The following is a 25,392-nucleotide window of genomic DNA, read 5'->3' as shown; positions in this document are numbered from 1 at the left end:
AATCTATTTGGAATAACATACAGTAGTATAAATGTTATGCTTTTTTCATTAAATTGTTCTTATCAGATGTGCTTTTAGTTCTTAGAGAAAGTTAAAAGGCTACTTAGCAACTGGTTGTATTACTTTTCTCCAAGAATAATGTTTTTCAAGTAGGAGTTTTCATTTTTTTCAAACAGATAAACACAACAATTTAAATTTAACCTGCTTCAGATAAGAGTAAAGGGGAATTCCAAAACAGAAATATGAATTACAATGTAGTTCTCACAACTTTTGTCCCATAGCACAATGATTCTAAGAATTATACCTACTCACTAAGTCTTTCTTGCCACTTACTTCCCAATGGGATCAAACATAGCAATGATTGTGAAGATGGCGCAGGACTGGGCAGTGTTTCGTTTTGTTGTACATAGGGTCACTATGAGTCGGAACTGACTCAACAGCACCTAACAACAGTTCTCAATTGTTCTACATTTACTAAAATGCTGACATACCCAGGACCTTCAGGATAAAGTGTTTGCTGACTTCTCCAGCTTCATTCGAGGCAATGCAGGTGTACGTTCCCGAATCTTCAGTATCTGCTTTGATGAGTTGAAGGACCATTCCTTGAGTGCTTACTATCAGATGGGAGTCAAGCTCCAGAGGCTGGCCGTCTCTAAGCCAGGACATACTGGGAGTTGGTGTCCCATCTGTAAAGCATGTCATTGAAGCGGGATTGCCTTTGACAATTGTGATTTCCTCTGTTCCCATTGCATTGTCCATATTTGGTGGTACTAAACAGAAAAAAGAAAGGCAAAATTTATGTACTATAACTTGAGATTCATTTAAATTAAACAAATTTAAATAGTTCTGCAATGTTTCTATAGCTTACAGAAAATATATACTTTTTAAATTAATATATAATTTATTCATGGCTTTAGTATAAATATGTGTTAAGTATGCTAATTATTAATCTTATAAATATTAGCATGGAAACTTCAAAAAATGTTTTCTCATAGAACATATAATCAACGGTCATTTTAAATTATTGTCATTTTAGACATTTTTAGGTCATTTTTCAACTTCTTTGGTTTGTCTCTTTATTATTTTGTATGTAAAAGTTATAGTAGTATATTTTCAACTACCTTATGTGGAATAAATAAAGTCTAAGATTAAGTTCTAGAGTAAGTTTTATATAATCCAACAAAAGTAGACTATAGTAAAGAGTTATTTAATTGTTTGTAGACTATCATAAAGGGTTATTTAATTGTTCTGAGACGTGCTTGGGGATTGAGGAATGTGGACCAGCAAATTTCAGTATTTCTGAAACAATAGGCTTGAATTCTCTCTACGCACATACACACACAGAGACATATATGCACCTATCTGTATCCATTCATATTTTAAATACACTAAATGAGCTACTGATATTGTTAGAAGACAGTCTTAACTTTCTCTTTGAATGAAAACTACCGCTTTTGTGTCTGGATTAAAATGTTATTTTTTTTTTTTTAAATTAACATCTAATTTAATGCAAAATTTCAGGTCAGAACAATATTTTGCCCATCATTGTGGTCCAACAAATACACGACCCTTGGGAGAAAATGAATTCTTCCCTATTCAGCAAGATTCTGTCTTATCAATCCTTTCTGATACATGAGGAAATCAGTTTCTAAATATGCACTTAATACTGGACTAAATATTAGCTTGATGCTGGACACACAGTAAAGTACTAGGTCATTTCTGTGACCTACCAAAAACTTGAAGGCTGTAATGCTTATTATCCACCCCAGCTCTGTTGGAGGCCACACAAGTGTACACACCAACATCAGACACCTGAGCTCTCACAATCCTGGAAAACAATTTGGTGCAATTAATTTAATCCCACACAACATATACAGAATATAGATGCCTCAAATACAATTTATTTTCAGTAAGCTACTGAAAATATAACAATCTGAGGAGTGAATATTTTTCACATATACATTAACAGAGAACGACGCTAACATGAAAATCACAAGATTATAGTAGATGTCTTCCTACCATCTTCTGCCATATACATAATTTTAGCTAAAATAGTAGGAAATAAAATTGTGATAACATGCTGTCTATGAAACGATCCATTTTGTACAAATCTACAAAAATATGAGACTTTCAATAAGAAAAAAAATTTCAATTTTATATTTGTTATCTTTTCTCTTCTAAAAATATACTGGAAGGGAGGGAAAAAGACATAGCAAAAGCTTAGGAAAAAACATTTCTTAAACCCTGTTTAGATGAAGGAAAGGTCTACAACTACCGTTATTTTATTATTCACACACAATACATGCTGACCTGATAACCTGCCCTCCCGAAAGTAACCGGATATGGGAAGAAAGAGGTAGAGGAAGTCCATTCTTTAGCCAGTTTATCTGTGGTGGAGGCGTCCCTGTGGCTCTGCACTCAATATTTATTGAAGTATCCAACACAGTCATTAGTTTCTCTGCTTCTTCCTGATTGCCCTTGATTACGGGTGGAACTATGCCACGCAGAGAGAGAGAGTGGAGAAAGAGAGAGAGAGAAAGATATGTGTATTACTACTTCAAATCATCTCAACTACAGTTGGCCCACATTTCTGCTCTGTATCCAAGGAAACAGCAATGGTGTCACATTGTAAAAATAAATGTTCCAGACACCTACTGCTGGATTTTCATTCCTACTGATAGATTCCTAAGGTAGAGGTAGCATAGCCAAAAGAGGGTGAAATTTCAAATTTACCATAGACATTCAAATTAAAAATTCGGTCTTCTTCGCCAGCGGGATTAGTAGCGACACATGTGTATTTCCCCATGTCAGTTTTGAGAGCGCCGTAAATGTTTAATGTGCTGCCATCTGGAGTCACCCTATGGAAAAGGTCACAGAAGAGACACTGAGCTGATTTATGTGGAGGTAAGATCTGGAGGGAAACCCTGGTAGTGTAATGGTTAAGAGCTACAGCTACTAACCAAAAGCTTGGCAGTTCGAATCCACCAGCTACTCCTCGGAAACCCCATAGGGCAGTTCCACTCTGTCCTATAGGGTCTCTATGAGTCAGAATTGACTCGACTCAATGGTGTTTTTTTTTTCCCCCCTAAGGTCTGGACTACTCACTCCAGATTATTGTGTTCTTTTAAAAATACCACTTAAAATGTCTTCATCTTGGATATAACAGTTCAAATCTATTTCAACAAGTAGTTAGAAGTCTGTAAAAGTCAGAGCTAGTAAAACTGATGTAGATTTCAGGCAACCAACTAAAATTCTACAACAAGGTGCCTCATATATCAAACACCTCCTTCTGAGAAAAAGGAAATGCACAAAATCAGACTAGGAATTCTCTATCCAAGTCATAAATAAATGTTTTTTTTTTAATCAGCGTTAGAATATTTTATCTTTAGTTATTAATATTAGGTTTGAGTTAAGTTAAAATTATAAATATTCTGGTGTGAAAACTGAATAATGTTATATACACTGAGAAACTGAAGAAATTATACATCAAAACTCTACCTATAAACAGCTGAGTAGACCCTTACTGAGAAGGAACAGAATAGAATAATTAAACTATGAGAACAACTCTGTATCATATACAGGGCTATACTGTATAAATTTTTTTCCTGAAAATTCCTTAAGCTTTTCCTTCAAAGTACATAATAGTAAATGATAAATATACAATTAGATCATTAAAGATATCTGAGATTATTGTATTCCTAGTTCTCTTCACACACCACCAACTAACCAAACTTCCTGTTTTTTATAAAGAGATTAGATTACTATCTGTAGTTAATCCTACAATAGCGCCTTCTCAAATCTCCCAGTGTTAAAAGTAAATACTCAATCACTACTATATTATATTATTAAATATGATTATTCAGAATTAAAATATCATAATGTGGGTCTAGTTGTATTTCCTTTTCTTCCAAATATAAACTTTAAAATTCCATAAGTTTAACCATACGAATAAACAAAAAAGGAAATTGTAAACAAAAAAGGAAAGTAGTAAGCTGACTCTGGAAGAATTACTGTATTTTATCAACAAGCTGTTTCACTTCTAAATCTATACATTGCAAAGGAGTGAAAATATTTTTTCAGTATCGTGAATATAAGAAGGAAATCTAGGATATTAATGTAAGAGAAGGAGTGACAGACTCTAAGTTCCTAAGTACAAATATTATCACATATAATATATTTAGGTCCCACCAAGTATCTGGTAGTTGGCATGTGGTTGCTAACAGCTGATTTAATAAAAAAAAAATTAAATATTTATTAACTAATCAGAAATGCTTAACCAGAGAATTAAAACTTACATCCTATCTCTAAAATAGTATTTGCTAATTTAAGTAACCTTGTAAAAGGGATAAATATCTAAATTTTAATATACAATAAATATCAAGAAATAACATTTATTTATCTTTAAGTTACATTTATTCAATTGACTGACTAGAAAATACACTCCAAACTCTTAAATTTAAAATATTGGTCTAAAGTGATAAACCTTTAGTTTATAATACATTTAATTAATGTCTATGTGTATATATAATTCTTCAAGTAATTATAATTACTCTGATATATATATACAATGGGGCTTTGTGATAAAGTAGTATAGAATTCGAGATTGTCCTTCCAAAGTAATTTGTTGTTGAAAATAGCAGGAGATACTTTCTACAGCATTATTCCATTTTTAATGTGATCTGTGACAGGGGTAACAAGAGTCAGATAAAAATAGATTTCGACAAACCACGATAGGGAATGAATTGGCTTCCAGTTTATTATGTCTTTTCTAAAAATAAGTCAAGCAGTATGGCATGTAGACTATTTGGTGGTTTCACAGAACAAAATAATATCTAGGATTACTGATGGTTACTAATTCGGATTATTCACAAGACAAAAAGATAAAAATTTGGCTCTCATAATAGTGACCAAAAAAAGATAAAAATCTGGACACATAAATTCTCCTTTATTTGTCCAAATTTTTATCTTTTTGTTTTTTATCCAAATTTTAATCTTTTTTGGTCAATATTATGATAGCCAAATTCACAATGAGACTGACTTTCATATTTTTATTCATGAGAAATTGGAATCATAAAGCTTTGTAGAAGACTTTACAATTTATAATGCAGAGATCCTTTTTAAACATACCGTATTCTTCCTGTTTCATCACTGGTTATGGGCTTTCCATCTCTCAGCCATTGAATAACTGGAGTGGGAATGCCATTTGCATTGCAGACCAGCTCAACATTTTGCCCTAGAAGGACACTGACTTCGCTTGGCATTTCAGCACCAGCAACACTAGGAGGAACTTCAGAGAAATAATTAGTGCTTTCATTAACAAGGCACATGGATATAAATTCTAATGAATACTGCAGAATCATAGAACAATATGCCATTTCTATTTCACATTCTTCCTAGATTAAGGTTCAATATCAAACCATCGCTACCCACGTTAATTATTTTTAAATGAGCAGTAGGTAAAGGAATCGCTTCAATATTCTGGTATACTTGTAAGTGAACATAATTATTTCGTCATAAGAGCTGGTGACAGCTACTGATGATATCTCATGGGCAGGCTTCCCCAAGTCCTGGCTGGAATCACTCTTGATTAATACTAAATAGATGGCTTAGAATTAATGATGTTCTGGAGAATCTTAGTTTTTAATAAAATCTTCCATAAATTTCTGAGGAGAGTATCAATGTAGGTCATTTATTTCTCCATGATCCAATTTAAATTTTATTTTTTCTAAATAATGGCTAAGCTTACAGTAGGTTTTAAGATTCGTTAGCTTCTGATTTCTTTTTTTATTTATCTTTGGTTGGCACTTTCATGATTTGTTAAGAAATAATGTGTAATAAAAATATTGACAATGGTATTAGAAACTGATTTGAACTCCTATTCCACATTTACTAGCAAGCTTACGTAACCGCCATTTTGTGCTGAAGCCAGCTCACACCAGGTCATAAGAGTCAATTTTGCACATGTCTTCCTTACCCCATGTTCAGTGACATCATGTTTGTAGCTTGAAAGTGACCATGGTAAGAGTACTTACACCATGGAAATTGGCAAATGCTACAAATTATGGCTTTTTTTGTCAGGAGAATCTATTATTAAACATTTACCAACTCATCACTGCATGATCTCTTCAATTCTCAGTTTAGTCATCCAGAAGATGATGGTAATTATGTCAAATTCAGAGTATTAAAGGTGTCAAATCAATAAGAATGTTAATAAGAGCCATCCTATATTAAGTATCTAATATATGACAAGCACTAGACTTTATGATATCTTTATACATGTATTATGTATAATATATACTATTTCTAGTCCAAAGACATCATAAAGTATATATAAAGCCTGGCAAGATATTTGGTCATAATACATATACCATAATTGGCATTATTATTATTAACACGTTAAATATAATTGAACATGCACTTTCCAACTGCATCTCTAATAAGTAAATGTTTTTTCCTTTTATGCTTCTGAAATCTCAAAGTATCACCAATCACTACATAGAAAGCACAACTGATACACATAAACTTTTTTTTTTTGAGAAGCTGCCCTCGCTCATCATTCTCTGGCCACCTTTTTTTTTTTTTTTTAATTTTTTATTGTGATTTAGGTGAAACTTTACAGAGAAAGTTAGTTTCTCATTAAACAGTTAATACACAAATTCTTTTGTGACATTGGTTACCAACCCCGTGATGTGTCAACACTCTCCCCTTCTCCACCCCAAGTTTCCTGATTCCATTCGTCCAGTTTTTCTCTCCCTTCTTCCTTCTCATCTTTGCTTTTGGGCTGGTGTGCCCATTTAGTCTCGTATACATGATTGAACTACGAAGCACATGCCTCACATGTGTTATTATTGGTCCTATAGACCTGGCTAATCTTTGGATGAAGGGTGAACCCCAGGAGTGACTTCAGTACTGAGTTAAAAGGGTATATAAACTTATTTTAATTTTACTTTTATTTTCAATATTTTGGCATCAGCTTTAGCAGAACACACAACAGGTAGTTGGAAACTATTCAAGATTTCATTTATAATTTATGCAAAATGGTTTTCATAATAATCATAATAAAATTATAAAAATTTCAAATTAGTTTCAAGTTAGACTTCCATTTCATTTTAAATATTGGATCAAAAGTCATAATCAGAGGGTTACTGAAAATCAGAAGTATCTGTTCAATACTCTGCTGGAATAGTCATTCACTAAATATTTGTTGGATGGATGAATATTCCTTATTCTCACCCCAAAATAGTATAAGATTTATCTTTATTTAAATTTATCTAATCTCCTACCTGTGGTTAGAAGAGAATGCACGCTCTTAATAAATTAAATCTTACTTAGCCCTGGTGGTGCAGTGGTTAAGAGCTCAGGCTGCTAACCAAAAAGGTCAGAAGTTCGAATCCACCAGCCACTCCTTAGAAACCTTATGGGGCAGTTCTACTCTGTCCTATAGGGTCGCTATGAGTCGGAATCAATTCAACGGCAATGGGCTATCTATATAAATAAGAATAGTTTTACAGGGTTAGAGTTAAATAAATTGTGCCAGTTTTAAATCAATAAATAAAATTCAATAGAATATGTACTATAGAAAGGCAACAATTTAGAAAACATGGAAAAAACAGAATTTCCATTGTTCTTTTTCTATGTATGTATCCATTTCCATAAAAATAGAATCTACTGGTAAATGTAGGACAGAATATTGACAATATTTTTTGGTTGATTTAAAGATATTTTGCATTATAAAATATCTCTTTAAATGTAGACTTATTTTGAACAATAAATGGAATATAACGAAGAAATTAAAGATGAATCTCAGTGTACCCCACATACCTTGAATTGAAAGAACGTAATTTTTCTGTGCCTTTCCCTCCGTATTTGATGCAGTGCAGGTATAGTTTCCACTATCGGACCACTGAGACCGGGCAATTTGGAGTTTGCTACCTCCAGACAAAATATGAACTTCAAGTGAGCCAGAATTTTCTGTAGTCACAAACAAAGCAAAACAAAACATAAATAAGCTTTATTTTTTAACATCTCTACAATTCACCATAAAAAAATCTTGCTTTATGTGATAAATGTTTTTCTCACAAGTTCTTCCATTGTACTTTTATTTTATATGAGAGTCTTTTTTGAGAAAAAAATAAAGAGAAATACTTTTTTTAGATGAATAATTATTCTACAATTAGTCTATTTTTAAGCTTATATTTCAGTTCATTAGATTTTCTTCAAGGGAGCCCTGGTGATGCAGTTGTTAAGCACTTGGCTGCTGACCAAAGGTCAGTGGTTTGAGCCCACCAGCCAGTTCAAGGGAGAAAGATGTGGCAGTCTGGTTCTGTAAAGACTGAAGCCTTAGAAACCCTATGGGGGCAGTTCTACTGTGTCCTACAGGGTCGCTATGAATTGGGATCGACTCAACAGCAACAAGTTTGGTTTGGTTTGCTTTAAGTTATCCTCTAGTGAACACAGCCATGAACGCAACACTGAAAATGGGCTAGTTTATAAATCTAGTCAACTAAGAACAAAAGAAAACAACCACCAAAAAAAATGCTCAACTGCGTTACCTATGGGCTTGTGGTTTTTTAACCATGCTATCGTGGGAGGTGGGATCCCAGTGGCATCACATGTTAAGGTCACAGGATTGCTGATCGTCTCAACAACGACTTCTTCTGCAGCCCCTTCAATACTGGGTGGAACTATAAAAAGATAGAAGAAAATCATGTGCCCTCATTAAGCTAATTAAGACAATTTCTTTCATTTGTATATCTGGGGGAAAAAAGAGCTGTATTAGAGTCAGATGCTCACCATATACATTGAGGTGGAAATTTTTATCATCCCGTCCTGCTACATTTATAGCTCTACATACATACTGGCCTGTGTCAGATACCTAAAAGAAAAAGATACTATTGTATGTGCTCCATTATGTTATAGATGACCAATCACACTGTTCCAGTGTAGATTAAATCATCAGTCATCTTTATGCTCAAATGCCCCAGTTCTTATTGCCTTCTGCAATCTTTCCATCATTTTTAAGAAAAGAAGATCAACGGCATTGAAGAATTAATTTTTTATTAAAAATCATTTACTCTATAGTAAAGGTAATATGCAACTTCCAACTGTCTATCTCTTCCATCATTCCACAAAGGAATGACATAAATACAAGAATCAAAGATGCACCTCAGCTTTCTTGATGTGTAGCATTTGTCCATCTACTAAAATCTCCAGGTGAGTGGACTCTGTTATCATCCTCCCATTCTTATACCAGGTGATGACTGGAGGTGGAACGGCATTTGACTCGCACTCCAATGACACTGACGTTCCCTCTCTTACATTAACTACAGAAAGAGATTCACTGCCATGATCTTTAATGCTTGGGGGCACTGAGGGAAAGAAAACAAAAACAGAAGGAATTTTTTTTCATTAACGTGCTCAGATAGAAATATCTAATATCAGTTTAAAAATGAAATGAATTTATGAGGAGAGAAAAAACAAACCATAAACAGTCAGGGAAACTTTTTTCTTGCTTTCACCAGCTTGGTTGATAGCTATACAAGTATATTCACCGCCATTAGATATCCTGGCCCGAATAATTTGTAGAGTTCGACCACCTATAATACAAGTTGAAGAGTGATATAGAGGTTGTTCTGTTTAAGATAAACAGAAAAATATGTCCTTTCACTTGGAGTAAAATGGATATATAGAAGGATTTCATATTTAAAATGGAAGAACTGAATCAGTTTTATTTGATTCTTGCTTTATTGTTGATTCTACTTCCTTATAAAGGAAGAAATTCATAGGATTTTTCTCCCCAGTAACCATACATGAATCATAGAACTGTCTGATATAGGTTCTAGGGAGCAAATAGTAATTGTACTTAGGCAAGATATGTCAAAAAGCATTTTCTGGGTTTAAAATAATCTATCCTTCCATCCTCAAAGAACTTGCGTATTGATTAAAAACAACCGGGGGATTTACCCAACAAAAGAGATATTTATCAATCTGCCACTTCCACAGAATTAATAAGAAGTTCTGTTCCTAAATTTGATAATTTGTTGAAGGATACCTTGTTATTGTGCTTTCCCACTAAAATCATAAAAATCTACACAACCTTTATCCTAATGGCTTTAAATGGGTAAAGAGAGGCATTTAATGTGGACAAGTGAATGAAGCAAGACAAAATTTGGAAAAGACGTAAGATGAAATGTCATTTGTAGTGAAATAAAGCAAAATGAGAACACTTATACCATACCATACCACACCACACCACACCATACCACACCACACACCACACCACACCATACCATACCATACCATACCCTACCCCATCCCATCCCATCCCATCCCATCCCCTATCATATTAAACAATCTTTTAAGAATAATATTCCTTACCAGGCACAATGAGAGCATTTGTATTTGGGTTGATGGGTTGCTCATTCTTGAGCCAGCTGATATCAGGAGGTGGAAAACCAGAGACCTCACAGGTCAAAGAGACGAAATTATTCACCACAACAGTCACATTTTCAGGGTTAGGACCAATGACACTTGGAGGAACTACAATAGTAAACATATTAAAAGTAACATCTGATGCTATCAGCACATCCCTTTCAATTTACTAAATTTACTAAATTTACTATAATCTGCTATATCACTGAGTTAATGATATCATTAGTATACTATGAATTATTCTTCCAGTTTCTACAAATATTTAAAACTTGTGTGATGAAAACCAATCTAGTTGTTTTTCTCCTTAGAATTCCTTATTTCTTCAAATTCATTCCCAGCAGTTTCATTTTTCCCAGCTGAGAGAGTACCAGAATTTTCAAACACAGATCTTCTGCATTTTATTTGTAAAACATAGTTGGCAATTCCTTAGATAGCTCTGTCAATGTATGAAGACCTTTTACTAAGAACATTTGAATATTCTTGCTTTTAATATTACATCCTTATTTAAAGTTTTTCTTTCTTTTTAAACCAATGAAAGACTGTTTAGAAATTTAATGTTGTGGTACCTATAGATAAATAATACACATTATTTTTTCAACAATGTAGATTGACGACTTTTGAAATGAACAGAAAATTTAATAAACAATAGCATTAAGTTTCTTGTTAAAAATCAAAACATAATTCAAAAAGCAAAAGCAGTGCTGAAAGAAAAAGTGGAATAAAGAATAATGACATTCTTAATGCAACACCATTTATATATATTAAAATATAGGCATATGAAGTAATACACATTTCATAAGAACACATGCAAATGGAAGTAAAAATATCATGTCATTTGAATAGTTTCCTATGAAGGGTGTGGGAGAATACAGGTGAGGAAGGGGCATAAAAATAAATGAATAAATGAATGAATGGATGTATAAATGAATATATTAATAAATAAAAGAAGACATGGGTCTTGCTTAGACTAATGAAGGCAGTGAGACATGAACTAAGAAATCTAATTAACATAGTACTTTGTTATACTAAGACTGAGGTCTTAAAACAACATCAAAAAGAAAAGTAGTACATGAAAAAGACAAAAATCTCCCTTTTTTCTTTAAATATTACATGATTGATTATTTTTCATCCATTAATTAATTTTAATATTCTTCATTCATTCCTTCATTCATTTATCACTTATTGAATAGCTACTGTATGCTAGATATTGTGTTAGGTGCTGAGGATGCAGTGTGAAAAACATTTAGACAATACCCGTATATATTTAATGATCTGGGGAGGCTGCCAGACGTTGAATTAAAAACAACAGCAAACATTTTTTTGAGTGTTTACATTGTACCTGGCACTGGTCTAAACACAGTTCACATATACAATCTCATTGATGCAGCCTACAACTTCATGTATTAGATACAGCTCTTATCCATATATAATAGAGGAGGAAAACTGAGGCATAGAGAGGTAAGTATTTGCCTAAGGTACACAGTTAGTTATTGGAAAATATAGATTTGGAAACTAAGCAGTGTGGCTTTAGAGTTCTTTTTCTTAGTAACTATTCTGTACGGTCCAGTAATTAATTGCAAGTGACAACGGGACACCTACTCTAGTTTGGGGATCAAGGAAACTTCCTGGAGGAAGTGACATTTAAGATGAGACTTGAAATATGACCAGGGCTTAGCTAAGTAGAAGACAGAAAAGGGATGTGGCCTCCAGAAATACGGCACAGACTATGCCCCCTCTATAAGGGCCAGTATGTGACCCAGGTTGAGTAGAGCGCTGTTGTGGTTCACATGAGGACACAGGACCCAAGCAAGGTCAACCAGAATATTTTTTAGGGGTTTATCGTGACTTTTGAGAGAGAGAAGGTTTGCATTACACTTTGGAATGCATGGAGGATGAAAGCGTGAACATTTAAGAGGACCTCTTGTTACTATATGGAACAAGTCTAACTGTTCCGTATGAAACTTAAAAAGAAGAAAACAGAGCTGATAACAGAGAGAGGAACCAGATGGAGAGAAACAGTTGGAAAAAGAGAGATTAAGAAACAGGCAGAGCGAGACTGATAGACTGAAAAAGGCAGAAAGAGAAAAAAAAAAGTAGAGATACACAGAGAAAAAGAGAGATACCCTAGACACATACACATACAGGCGCATCACCCAGAAACATATGCCCACAAGCACATAGAAAGACAGGAAGCAAGACACTCATAGGCGCACATACATAAAAAGATACATGTGGGGAGAGAAAGCCACAGGAACTTGATCCCACCAAATGGGGGAAAGAACATGGCACCTAGAAGGCTAGCAGAGTTTGAAGAACAAAAGGTAGGGGGAGGAGTAAAGGGCAAAGCAGATATAAATTCCTACAGGATCTTCTGGGCATCGTTAAGAATGTTGAAATACATCCCAAGGGCAATGGGAAGCAGAAGGGTGGTTTGATCAAAAAATAATTTTAAAAATATTTGCCTGCAGCAGAGGAAACTGATTAGAAGGCTAGCAGGGTCTTATAAAAAATAGTTAGAAGGCTCTTGCTGTAATCTGTGCCAAAGATTATAGTAGATGGATCTGGAATGGTGTCAGAGGATGAAGTAAAGTGAGTACGTATATCCCTGAATAATTTGTAGATAGAAATGTCAAGACTTAGTATTTTAGGGGTAGGGTTGAGGCAGGAGGAGTTAGGGGTGATGCTCAGGTTTCTGGTTTGAACAAGAGGTAGGTGACGGTTTCCTTATTGAGAGAGAGATCATTTGGAGGAGGAACGTATTTTGGGGAAGAGGTAAGGAGCTCAGTTTTACACATGTTGTTTTAGGGTGACTATTAAATACATTCATGCCAATAAGAAGTAGAAATTTGGATGAAAGAATCTGGGGCTGTTGGCGCGGGGCAGGCTGGAGTTAAAATTTTGGAAACTATTTGTACATAGACAGTAACTAAAATTTGGGAGTACATGAGATCACTTAGGAAGAGAACAAGCTCTAGAGCTCTGAGAACTGCAAAGTGTAATGGCTGGGCAGGGAAGAAGGAACTAGCAAAGACAAGAGGAATTGGAAAGGCAGGGTATATACACAAAGGATGTGGGTGTCCCAGAAACCAAAGGAAGAGAATTTTTCAAAAAGAGGGGTCCAAGAGTGTCAAATGCTTGGAAAGATGAAGTAAAAAAGATAAGGCCTGAAAAGTGCCCATTGGACCTATTAGCAAGGATGTCATCTGGTGAACTCACTGACAGTTTCAGTGGAGTTGTAGTGCTAGAATACAGAATGCAGTGATGGAAGGAATGAGTGGGAAGACAGGAAATAGAGACATTAAATACATACAGCTATTATAGAAGTCGGAGCTCTCATGGCACAGTCGTTAAGAGCTACAGCTGCTAACCAAAAGGCTGGCAGTTTGAATCCACCAGCTGCTCCTTGGAAATCCTATGGGGCAGTTCTACTCTGTCCTATAGGGTCACTATGAGTCAGAATCAACTCAACAGCAGTGGGTTTATTAGAGAAGTTTGCCTTGAAATGGGGGAGAAAGATAAGGAGTAGCTGGAGAGAAGTGTTATGTCTAAGGGAAACCTCTTTTTTTAAAAAAAAAAAAAAAATGGGAGAGGATATTAAATCTATGTGCTGTTAGAAAGGAGCCAGTAAAGAGCACGAACTTCCATATTTGAGATTAAGAGAAGAGATTGTGAGATTTTTGAAGAGGTGGTGAGCAGTGATCCAGAATTCAGGTTAGTGTTTGGCATTGGGAAGGTAGAGGGATGCTTTTTCCTTTTATTGTAACAGGACAGAAGGAAGAAATGGCAGAAATAGATGCAAGTAGTATTCTCAATGTGATGGTAGGAAGCTAAGGTGATTTTTGTGATAAACCTCCTCTTCATCCAGTAGAACAGGCAGTGAAGGCGTTTTCTGAGAGAAAATGGGAAGCGGCTGTCTGACACGTGGAGAAAGGAGTGAAGGTGTCAGATAGTCATTACAGAATAGAGACAAGAGGAGAAGGGCCATGCGGTATGGAAAGCGCAGCTGACACCAACATTTCCTCTAGCCATGATTAGCTCCACAGGTAGAGTACAGTGCACACGTGAAACTTAGTGGGAAGTAATAGAGAAAAGAAGCTAAGTGAAAAACCTCTGAAATCAGACTGCCTAGGTTAAAATCCTGGTTCTGTACTTGCATTCTGTGTAACTCTGGACATGTTACTTATTCTCTCTGAGTCTTAGTTTTCTCATCTGTGAAAAAGGTAAAAGATGGTACCAAACACCTGGCATTGTTGGAATAATTAAATAAAAACATATATAAAGCACTTGGACAGCACCTGGTAGGTATTAAGCAGTCCATATGTTTTTGTTGAAGGAGCCCTGGTGGCACAACAGTTAAGAGCTCGGCTACTAACTGTAAAGGTTGGTGGTTCGAATCCACACAGTGACTCCATGGGAGAAAGACCTGGCAATTTGTAGCCTAGAAAACCTTATGGGACAGTCCTACTCTGTCACATGGGGTTGCTATGAGTTAAGAATCGACTTGACGGTACCCAACAACAACATATGTTTGTTGTTGTTGCTATAAACATGTAGAGTTGAGCTTTTGCTGAGCAGAAGTGATAAAAAGACATGGGCTAACAGAAGTAATTAAAACGCTCTTCCATGAAAGTTAAGGTGGATGGGAAAGAAAGTGAAGACAGGAGAGGGTTGAGAAAAATTGACAGGTCAGTAGACTTAAGGTTAGAGTGAGAAAGCATAAGTGTAGTGGAAGATGGTAAATAGTGTGGCTTTAAGTGAAAATAATTTAAACTATTTCCCCCCAAAAATGACTTCTCCAATATTTAAATCGGTTCCTGCTGTGGTCAAGTATTAAAGACACCATTAACTGATGAAGGAAGAAACACATCCTGAACTCTAATTCTTAATGGGAGAGCAATAGTAGCTACTTCCTCTCAAGTCACCTGCAGCTCCCACTTCAGGTATTTCAACTGTGCACTAAGAAGAGGCAATGAGTACAGAGGAAATGTAATAGATGAACTGCAAACATTTATTTAGCAACTACTGCATCTATAGAGGAGCCCTTGTGGCATAGTAGTTAAGAGCTCGGCTGCTAACCAAAAGGTCGGCAGTTCAAATCCACCAGCTGCTCCTTGGAAACCCCATGGGGCAGTTTTATTCTGTCCTAAAGGGTAGCTATGACTCAGAATTGACTCGAAGGCACCTAACAATAACAACTATAGACCTCATTCCAGGTTTAGGGAGACCAAGATAAGTAATACCTAGAAGCATTTATAAGAGAAAGGAAATAAAAATACAGACACATAAAGATAACACAAGCAACAAATCTGACTGCTGTAATTAGGGTGTTCACAAGATGCTTTTGATTGTGCAGAGGAGGAATAAATTAATTCTGTCTTAGGGAATCGGGAAAAAAAATCAACATTTTTATTTTTCAGCATTTGTTTTACTATACAGACTAGAACGTGTGCTTTCACAAGGATTATATATTTTTTAAGTTTATACATTTTCCCTGGGAATTCATAACAAAATTGTTTCTGCTTTGGTCAAATAATTCATCCAGTAAGATATTTATTAAGCACCTACTGGGCGTTATTCCCTGTGCTCAGCACTGGGAATACAGCAATAAAAGTATTTCCAATGTCTGTTACACAAACACCAAACATTGCTAGATATCAATACTTGCATATATATGATATCAAAAAAGAATGTCCATGATGCTAAATAAAAGTATTTTGAGGACAGAATTTTTTTAATAAAATTTTAAATTTCAGCTATTTCTAAAATGAGCTAGAATTTTATACATGTATGACATATGTAAAAGAAATCTTTTGTAATCATCATTTACAATTTCCAATTTAATATTCTGGAAGCAGCTGTACCCTAATGAAAAAAAAAACAAACTGTTTTCTTGTGGTAGACATCCAACTGCTTTTTTAGCAACAAAACAGTATTTATGAAAAGTCTAGCATGTATTGAGAACTTCATTTTGATGAAGTTTAATGAATGAATTAGGTGCGAGGGTGGTCTTCAGGAATTATCTAACTCCACAAAGTGACTTTTTCTTCTTAGTGAGTATATTAGGTACTGGAGGATGCAGCTCAACATGAATTCTGAACTTGGGGAAGGAGAGTGGCTCCAATCAGGATCAGTGAATTAATATTCATGAGTGTAAGGCTTCTATTTGGCTCTAATGTCATATAAACTTGTAATCTTTGGGATTCCAAATTTTGATTTTGCTTTCAAATATGTAGGAGTAACTACTTCCTCTAGAGGGACTGAAATAATATAAAACTGGGCTTCCTAGAATATTTGTACTTTATAAATCTTCCTTGCTATACTGGGAAGAAAGAAGTGAGGAGATTGAATGAATGTAGGCTCTACACATTGTCCAAGTTAAGAAGCACAAAATAAGCTGACATAATTTAAAACATGGTTTCCTGCTTTCTCATGAATACTCTTAACAGATGTTTTTGGAACTGAGTTCTTACCATGAACATTGAGGTTAAAATATTTTTTGGCACTTCCAGCTGTGTTCTCAGCAACACACACATACCTGCTGATATCCGTTATTTGAGTATTTAGAATCTAAGGGAAAAAATGAAGAAATTCCAACAGAAATTTTTAACAGAGCAACTTGTCACAATGTTATTAATTTTTAGGATTAGGGATACAACACATATAATGCATATTCTTTCTAGTTAATAACAGAAGAACATAAAAGAATTTATACATAATAGTGCTGATATTGACTTTTATAACTCAGGTCAATCAAATAACTATTTATTTATAAAGATTTCCAATCAGAAAAGGCAATTTTAAAGGTAGTTGTGGTAGACTGACTACAAAAATGTCCCAAATTGTTCCCTCACTTCCCTATCCACACCTCTTGTAACATAACTTTGAAATTCCACTCATCAAGACATAAAGATGTGAAGTCTAGGTTGGGCTTGTCCCTGGCTTTGACCAAGAGTATGACTGAAGTGACACTGCAGAGTCCCTAAAGAGACCCTGTGCCATTTTTCTTACTCTTTTGGAACACTGCCACCACCTTGTGACTATCCAGGACTAGTCTGCTGGAGGATGAGAGATTACAGAGGGCAGTATTGGCCCAGTTGTTGCAATTGAGGGCACAGATATGTGAGCAAGCCCAGCGAAGATCAGCAGATCCACAGCTCTCTGCAGACACATGAGTAAGCCTAGCTGAGACCAGTAAACTTGTGAACTAAATAAATGCTTCTTGTTTTAAGTTGTTAAGTTTTGGGGCAGTTTGTTTTATACCGCAATTGTTAACATAGCAGTTATATTTTTCTTTATTATGTAGAAATTTCTATCTATCTACATACAACTACTCCTCATTTATCGACTATCTTGTTATCTGAGAGTTCACATTTACAATAGTCAAAAATCTTCTATCCAACTATTTTGTGCATTAAAGAAATATGTCTGGCAGTAACGAACACCGAGGTATGAGGCAAAAGTAAAGCTGGCTGTGATGGTTAAGGTTATGTGACAACTTAGCTAGGTCATGATTCTCAGTGGTTCGGACGTTATGTAATGATGTAATTTGGCAGTAAGGTAATGATGTAATTTGGCAGTATGTAAATGATGTAGTCATCCTCCATTTTTGCATAATGTCAATTTTTCCATACTGACCTGGTCTTTGGAACATAACTAAGTCTATAAGTGAGGAGGGAGTGTATTTCTTTGGCCTTAGACACAGAAACATTTCAGTGTTTTGGCAGAGGTTGTATGATCATCGAGTAGAAATATTCATGATGTTTAGAAGGTACTTTGAGGATTCATGGTTAAGTATAGGCAGTGAACATTATTCTTCTTGTATAAAAAACTCCATTAGATGTGTCTAGTGTTAAATATTCTGATAGTTACACTTACAATCTTGGGCCAGTAGAATATTATTTATAGTGTTCAAGAAGTAATTAATTAAGTTATATCCTAACGAAAGAGTTGATGTTATATCTACAAGTGCCTAACTTTCTTTTAAAACCCTTGAAAAGAAAAACATAGACATGCCCATTAGTGAACAGCCATCTAGGATATTTATGTAATTTTCATTACTATTTATTATTATCAACCTTTTGCCAATATAAGACAAATTTTAATCTACAAGGAACCATCCAGGATTTTACCACAAGACTTACACACTGGAAAGGATTGTACTACTAATTTGCTTATAACTTGGGTTTTATCACAAGACTCATATCAAATAGTTAAGTTTAGGGGTGTGTATGTGTGTGCAGCCCTGGTGGCACAACGGTTAAGCACTTGCCTGCTAACCGAAAGGTCGGCAATTTGAACTCATGGGCACTCCAGAGGAGAAAGATGTGGCAGTCTGCTTCTGTAAAGATTTACAGCCTTGGAAACCCTATGGGGCAATTTTTCTCTGTCCTATGGGGTCGCTATGAGTCGTATTCTACTCAACAGCAATGAGTCTGTGTGTGCATGCGTATGTGTGAATTTATAGACAATTTCAGGAAATATTCACACAAAACTTTTAGCAGTGGTTGCCTCTGGTAGTGGGAACGGAGTATAAATGAGGAAGAAGAATTTTAATTTGTATACCTTACATGGCAGCGTAGTGGTTAAGAGCTACGACTGCTAACCAAAAGGTCGGCAGCTCAAATCCACCAGTCGCTCTTTGGAAACCCTATGAGGTAGTTCTACTCTGTCCTATAGGGTCGCAATGAGTCGGCATTGACTCGACAATAACAGGTTTTTTGTTTTTTTTTTTATGTATGGCTACATATTTTTACAAATAAAATGTTTAAAACCGATAAAAATTATTTTAAAAGTAAAAAAAAAATTATAAAGTACAAAGTCAAAATAGATTTTTTTTTAAAGCTGGATTTCTGCTTTTACCTGCATAATTCTTCCATTAGATAAAAATTTATGATGGCTATCTTCTAGCAAAGGCTGTCCATCTTTTTGCCAGGAATTCCTTGGAGCTGGGCTGCCACTGGATAAACACTCCATTAGCGCACTCTTGTTCACCAGCACGGTGATCTCTTCAGGGAGGTCACTATTTGTTCCCTTGATAACCGGTGGCACTAATAAATGATTGCAACAGACATATTGATGGGAAACAGGTGTTTTCTAAATTATTCTAGTTTTCTAGAAGTTTTTAAAAGTTTGGCATGATAATAGAGAAATGGCTTGAAGGAAAGCCCCACAATCACCTGTGACATTTTGTACTATTACATTAGGGTGGTAATAATTATTCAGTTTTGTATTTTTTTCTCTCCCTCTTCTTCACCTACCTTTGACTAACCCTTCTTATAATTTTATTCCCATTTAGCTTAATCTCAGCTCTTCCCCAACGTATCTTGTCCAGCTTCCACTATACCTGTTATTTTCAATCATACATACAAGTAGCATTTCCACACATGAATAAATATTTATGTCTATTTGGTCATCTAGACCAGCCTGATAAATTAGATCTTTTAAAATGTAAGTGTTCAGATTTGGTCTCGTTTTCAATGGAATCCTTTGGGCTATTCAAAGTTTGTTTCCCAGCATCAGTATCAGTGGCATCAGCATCACCTGGAGCACGGTTAGAAGTGCAAATTCTCATCCTCCACCAAGATTTTCTTAATTAGAATCTCTAAGAGAAGGCCCATAAGTCTGTGTTTTAACAAGCTCTCGAGGTAATCCTTATGCATGCTGAAGTGTGAGAAGCCCTGCTCTAGATTTTCCTACACATATTCATCCTCTTTTACAATATTATTGTAAAATCTAGGTACATAGCTACCTTATGTTAGTCAGTTATGAGAATCACATATTTTAAAAAATGGAAATGTTAGGTAAGCAAGGAATGCATGTCTTTTCCTCTGTTGTAAATGCAGAAATTCACTTTCAAAGCGAATAGTCGTTTTGTATTTTGTTTTGAAAGTTTGGCTATTTTATGTTTCACTCTCTTAAAATGTGCCATATCTTTAGCCATTAGTAAAGGCTGCATGTTTTATATAGATGGAGTCTTGTGATATCTGGGTCTCTCAAAAACTAAAGTGAAAATCTGTAAAGAAAATAATGAATGTTACAAGGACATAATAGGATTGCAATATTATTTTACATTCAAAGTTATGTGATTTTTAATATACTTTAGATAACATAAAATATATAACTTGAACTGCAGATTGGTAAATAATAAACTCGAGTTTCAGATTAAATGAGATTATGACTATCTGATACCGTGAAAACTAATCAAATGAAATATTGAGACATAAAGACTTAATGCTTTCCTCATCTTTTGAATGGGGCTGAACCATTAAGAGCTCCTAGGAGGTACACTATTGGTTCAGCATCTGATATCTAGAGGCCTCCAAACAGCTCTTTGCTCTGACCTGCTTCTCCATCTGCTTTAGGTGAAGGTTTACACAGCAAATCAGTTTCTCATTCAACAATTTATAAACAAATTGTTCTGTGACATTGGTACAATCCCCACAGTGTGTCACCACTCTCCCCATTACCACCCTGAGTTCCTCATTTCTATTTGTTCTGTTTTCCTGTCCTTCATCTGCTTTCTCATCTTTGCTTTGGGGCCGATGTTGCTCTTTTGGTCTCACATAGATGATCATTCTAAGGAGCATCTTCCTCACAGATGTTGCTGTTTATTTATAGGCCTGTCTAACACTCAGTCGAAAGGTGATCTCTGGGAGTGGCTTTCGGTCCAAGTTAAAAAGGTGTCTAAGGGCCATAATATCAAGGGTTCCTCTAGTGTCTCTCAGACCAGTAAGTCTGGTCTTTCTTATGAATTTGAATTTCTTTCTACATTTTTTTCCCACTCTAACCAGGACCTTCTATTGTGATCCTAGTCAGAGTGGTCAGTAGTGGTGGCCAGCCACCATCTAGTTCTTCTGGTCTCAGGCTAGTAGAGCCTGTGGTTCCTGTGGTCCATTAGCCCTTTGGACTAATTGCTTCCTTGAGTCTTTGGTTTTCTTCACTTTCCTTTGCTCTGAATGGAAAGAGACCAACAGTTGTATCTCAGATGGTTGTTCGGAAGCTTTTAAGACTCCAGTCATTACTCACCTAAATAGGATGGACAACATTGTCTTTATGAACTTTGTTATGCCAATTGACCAGATGTCCCCCGAGACTACGGTCCCTAGACTTCAAGCCCAGTAACTCAGTCCCGCGTGGTGTTTGGTTATGTCTATGAAGTTCCCATGGCTTTGGCCCCAGTGTGCTCTACTGTATATATGAATATACATGCAGCACATACATATATGTATGTAGAAATGTCCATAGCCAAAACTATATATCCACATAGGTGTACTTCCATACACTCTCCCCTATCTATTCTGCATACATATCTACCTATGTATCCACTCATAAATTATTGTTTGTTATTACTGTTGTTGCAGGATTGTGTATGTTATAGAATTTACTGTCTTTGCATTTTATTCTTGTGTACCTCTCAGTGTTTTCCCTTACCTTGATCATGTTGGGGGGACTTCCCACATATAGTGTACCGCCTTTCCCTTCACCGAAGTTAACTCATGTCTCCTTTCTAGTCAGTGTTTTTCCCTCCCTCTTCCTCCCATCCCTGGTAACAACCAGAAAACGTTTCTTTCTGTGTGTAAGCCTTTTCTTGACTTTTTATAATGATAGCCTCATACAATATTTGTCCTTTTTTAATTGATTTATGTCACTCAGCATAATGTCCTCCAGATTCATCCATGTTGTAAGATGTTTCACAGATTCATCATTATTCTTTATCATTGTGTAGTATTCCATTGTGTGTATGTACCACAATTTGTTTATCCATTCATCATTGATGGACATTTAGGTTGTTTCTATCTTTTTGCTATTGTGAATAATGCTACAAAGCACATAAGTGTGCATGTGTCTATTTGTGTTACGGATCTTATTTTGCTAAGGTATCCCAGTAGTGGGATTGCTAGATCTTACGGTATTTGTATTTCTAGCTTTTAAGGAGAACATACTGTTTTCCATAGTGGTTGTACCATTTTACATGTAGTTTATTCGTTTTTATTAACTTCTCAGATTGTTCCTCTTTTGACCCCATTTTTCTATTCCTTTCTCTTACTTGTAAATGATCCCACAGTGATCTTCTTTTGACCTTCTCCTATTATTTCCATAACCCTTTCTGTTGGAAATCTCATAACTTTGAATATCACCTGTTTATAGATGACTCTCAAATACATATTCTAAGTCCAGTTCTATCTCCCGTGGTGTAGTTCCATATTTCCAATTGCCCATTCAACATTTTACAAAAGTATCCTGGTACCATGTCAAATTCTATGTGTCCAAAACAAAATACACTTTCTCCCTCCCCAAATCTGGTCTTTTTCCAAAGTCTTCTGTTTTTATTAATATTGCCACCATCCTCTTAATCACCTGGGATAAAAATCTCAGTGTCATCTTATACTCTGAGAATACAATACTTCATATTATGTAATCACTTCTTCTATGAAATCTTTTATACTGATTACTTCCTATACACACCCACAACCACTTCTTTAGCTCAAGTTCTTTTAATGGAAGCGTCTGTTTGCTTCTGCTGCTAGTAACATCACCTGTCTTTTCCCTTGAAGGAACACTTCTTCCAGTTTCACTGCAGGCATTCACAATGGTGGGTATATAAACTAGGCTTTATTAATCAGAACACTGCAACCCCTCGGCCACCACCGTAATTGGTTCAGGGATGATACGTGACTCATGCTTGGCCAATTAAAGTTATGGAAATTAAGTTCTAGAGATTCAATTGTAAATACTGGGAAAGAAAAGCTTTCGAGGGCTATGAGCCTAGAACTGCTAGGGGCCAACTTGCCACCCAAGGGGATCCACATCTGAGAGTGAAGCTAAGAGAGAAATGCAAAGCCAAGAGAAAGAGAAAAGCAAAGACTGGTTGACTTCTTTTGAGCCATAGAAGTCAGACATCACTGAAGCCAGCTCTACCATGGGACTTTACAAGTTCATGAGTCAATGAATTCTCTCTCTTTCTCTCTTTTTTTTTAGGTTTAAGCTAGTGTGTTATTTGCTACTCAAGGAGTCCTGACTAATGTACTGTCATTATATATAAGACAATTAACTCTTTGGAGGAACTATCAGTTTCTGATTATCTTTGTAGTCTCTAAATTGCTTAGTGCAACATCTTGCAAACATTAGTTCCTCAGAAATATTTTTGAGTGAAGGAATGCATAATAAACAAAAGAAAATAAGCTCACAGAGTACACGGACGTCATACTGAAGGGAATCTTCTCCAGCCTCATTCACAGCCACACATGTATATCTTCCAGCATCTTCTACTTTAGCCCGAGGAATCTGCAACACCCGCCCTCCTGAAAATATATTCCAGGATGTTTACTTCTCTAAATCTTAGAATAAACACAGGTCATAAACAGAAATACAATTACTCAGGTCTGATGACTTCCTTACATTTTCTTTTAGGTTCCTACCTTTCTAATGGTTTAGTTTTAATCCTAGATACCACTTTTACAACAAGCACTGCTTTATTTAAAAAGTTATTTAATTTATGGATCACATCATCTAAGAAATGAATAGCTAAAATTTCCTAAAGAGGAAATTCTATACTGTGTGCTTCATTATCCTCCATATAGAATGTTACTATGTGGTGACTTTCTTGCTTTTACAGTTTTGAACACATTTAACAGAAGTTTACAGTTTCTGTGAGTACTGGTTTGAGGAAGTAATATCCAGGAATGCAAAAGATATAAAGTACGTATTATACATATAATTTTGAAAGAATAGTTGTATATTTTTATAAAAAATTATCTATATTTCACTTTATTTGCTTAACCATCTATATATCTATATACAGTCATGTGTCGGCTTTACATGACAATACAGTTTGTGAAACAGGATGCTATGCGATTTGGATGTTGTGCGAACACCACATTGTATAAAGGAGAGAGGCAAGAAAGGGAGGTCACGAGGTGGGTCCAGGATCTGTGCTGCCGTTGCCGAGTCGAAGGACTGCACAAAAACTTTGGCTGCACCACTGCCAATCCTGTGCGGTTGCTGCCCAGTCTTGGAGAGCCACGCCGGGTGCACACCCGCCCTGGTGTGCATTCGCAGTCCAGCTGGCTACTTCCTGGCCCACTCCACTGCCAGCTCCTTTCCCTTCCTTCCTCCTCCCTCCTTTCTCCATTCCCCCAATGGGCTTTAAATCGTTCCAGCCTCACCCACCCCTCCTCAGCCTCCTACCTCCTTCACCTTCTCTGCTCCTCCTCCCACCACTCCATAGCCCAGACTCCACCAAAGGAGGAGCTGCAGCCTCAGGCCCAGACATGACAAGCAGGGCACCTGGGGGCTGAGTAGGGCAGCGGCTTAACACAGTCCCTGCCTGAGGCAAGCACGTTTGGACAGGCTGCTGAGAATGGGCGCTGGGACTCCCTCCCCCACCACCCCTGGGCCGGGGCAGACTCGCAACCTGGAGAGCTAGGAGAGACGGATCGGATCTACAGTACTTAGCAAAGTAACTCTGCTACATCTTGTTCTCTGATCGAAATTTCTGAACTCTATTATAACCTTACCGAACCACGGGCACACGTGGTTAGACATTGCTCCAATGGATGTTATTTGGTGCATGACTGTATATATGTGTGTGAATATATATATATATATATACATAATGCAACCACTTCCTCAATGACATCTCTCATACTATTTCCTATACGGAGCCTGGTGGCACAGTGGTTAGCAGCTTGACTGCTAACCAAAAGGTCTGCCGTTTGAATCCACCAGCTGCTCCTTGGAAACCCTATGGGGCAGTTCTACTCTGTCCTATAGGGTCGCTATGAGTCAGAATCGACTCCACGACACCGGGTTTGGGTTTGTTTGTTTTTTTTCTAATTTCCTAAACATTTCCACTGTCACTTCTTTAGCTCAGTGTATTTAATGGAAGCATCTATTTGCTCCTGCTGCTAGTAAATTCACCTTTCTTTTCCCTTAAAGGAACACTTCTTCCATATATACATA

General features: G+C 36.1%; 1 protein-coding gene across 1 annotated transcript in view; it reads right to left on the bottom strand.

Annotated features, from left to right (window-relative positions):
- The window catches only part of HMCN1 (hemicentin 1), a 545,341-nt gene that overhangs the window by 96,924 nt on the left and 423,025 nt on the right, over positions 1–25,392 (bottom strand). The window contains exons 55-68 of the mRNA XM_004372917.2: positions 23,619–23,732; positions 19,291–19,478; positions 16,902–16,998; positions 10,378–10,539; positions 9,483–9,596; positions 9,166–9,368; positions 8,794–8,875; positions 8,553–8,684; positions 7,822–7,971; positions 5,128–5,287; positions 2,734–2,858; positions 2,311–2,494; positions 1,731–1,828; positions 492–770 (exon numbers count right to left, since the gene is read on the bottom strand). Of these exons, the coding sequence (XP_004372974.1) occupies positions 492–770; positions 1,731–1,828; positions 2,311–2,494; positions 2,734–2,858; positions 5,128–5,287; positions 7,822–7,971; positions 8,553–8,684; positions 8,794–8,875; positions 9,166–9,368; positions 9,483–9,596; positions 10,378–10,539; positions 16,902–16,998; positions 19,291–19,478; positions 23,619–23,732 (2,088 nt within the window). The remainder of the gene's footprint in view (positions 1–491; positions 771–1,730; positions 1,829–2,310; positions 2,495–2,733; positions 2,859–5,127; positions 5,288–7,821; positions 7,972–8,552; positions 8,685–8,793; positions 8,876–9,165; positions 9,369–9,482; positions 9,597–10,377; positions 10,540–16,901; positions 16,999–19,290; positions 19,479–23,618; positions 23,733–25,392) is intronic.

Source organism: Trichechus manatus, unplaced genomic scaffold (genome assembly GCF_000243295.1).
Source record: "Trichechus manatus latirostris isolate Lorelei unplaced genomic scaffold, TriManLat1.0 scaffold00021, whole genome shotgun sequence".
In the NCBI taxonomy this organism is placed as follows: domain Eukaryota; kingdom Metazoa; phylum Chordata; class Mammalia; order Sirenia; family Trichechidae; genus Trichechus; species Trichechus manatus.
This window is presented reverse-complemented; position numbering and strand designations above follow the sequence as displayed.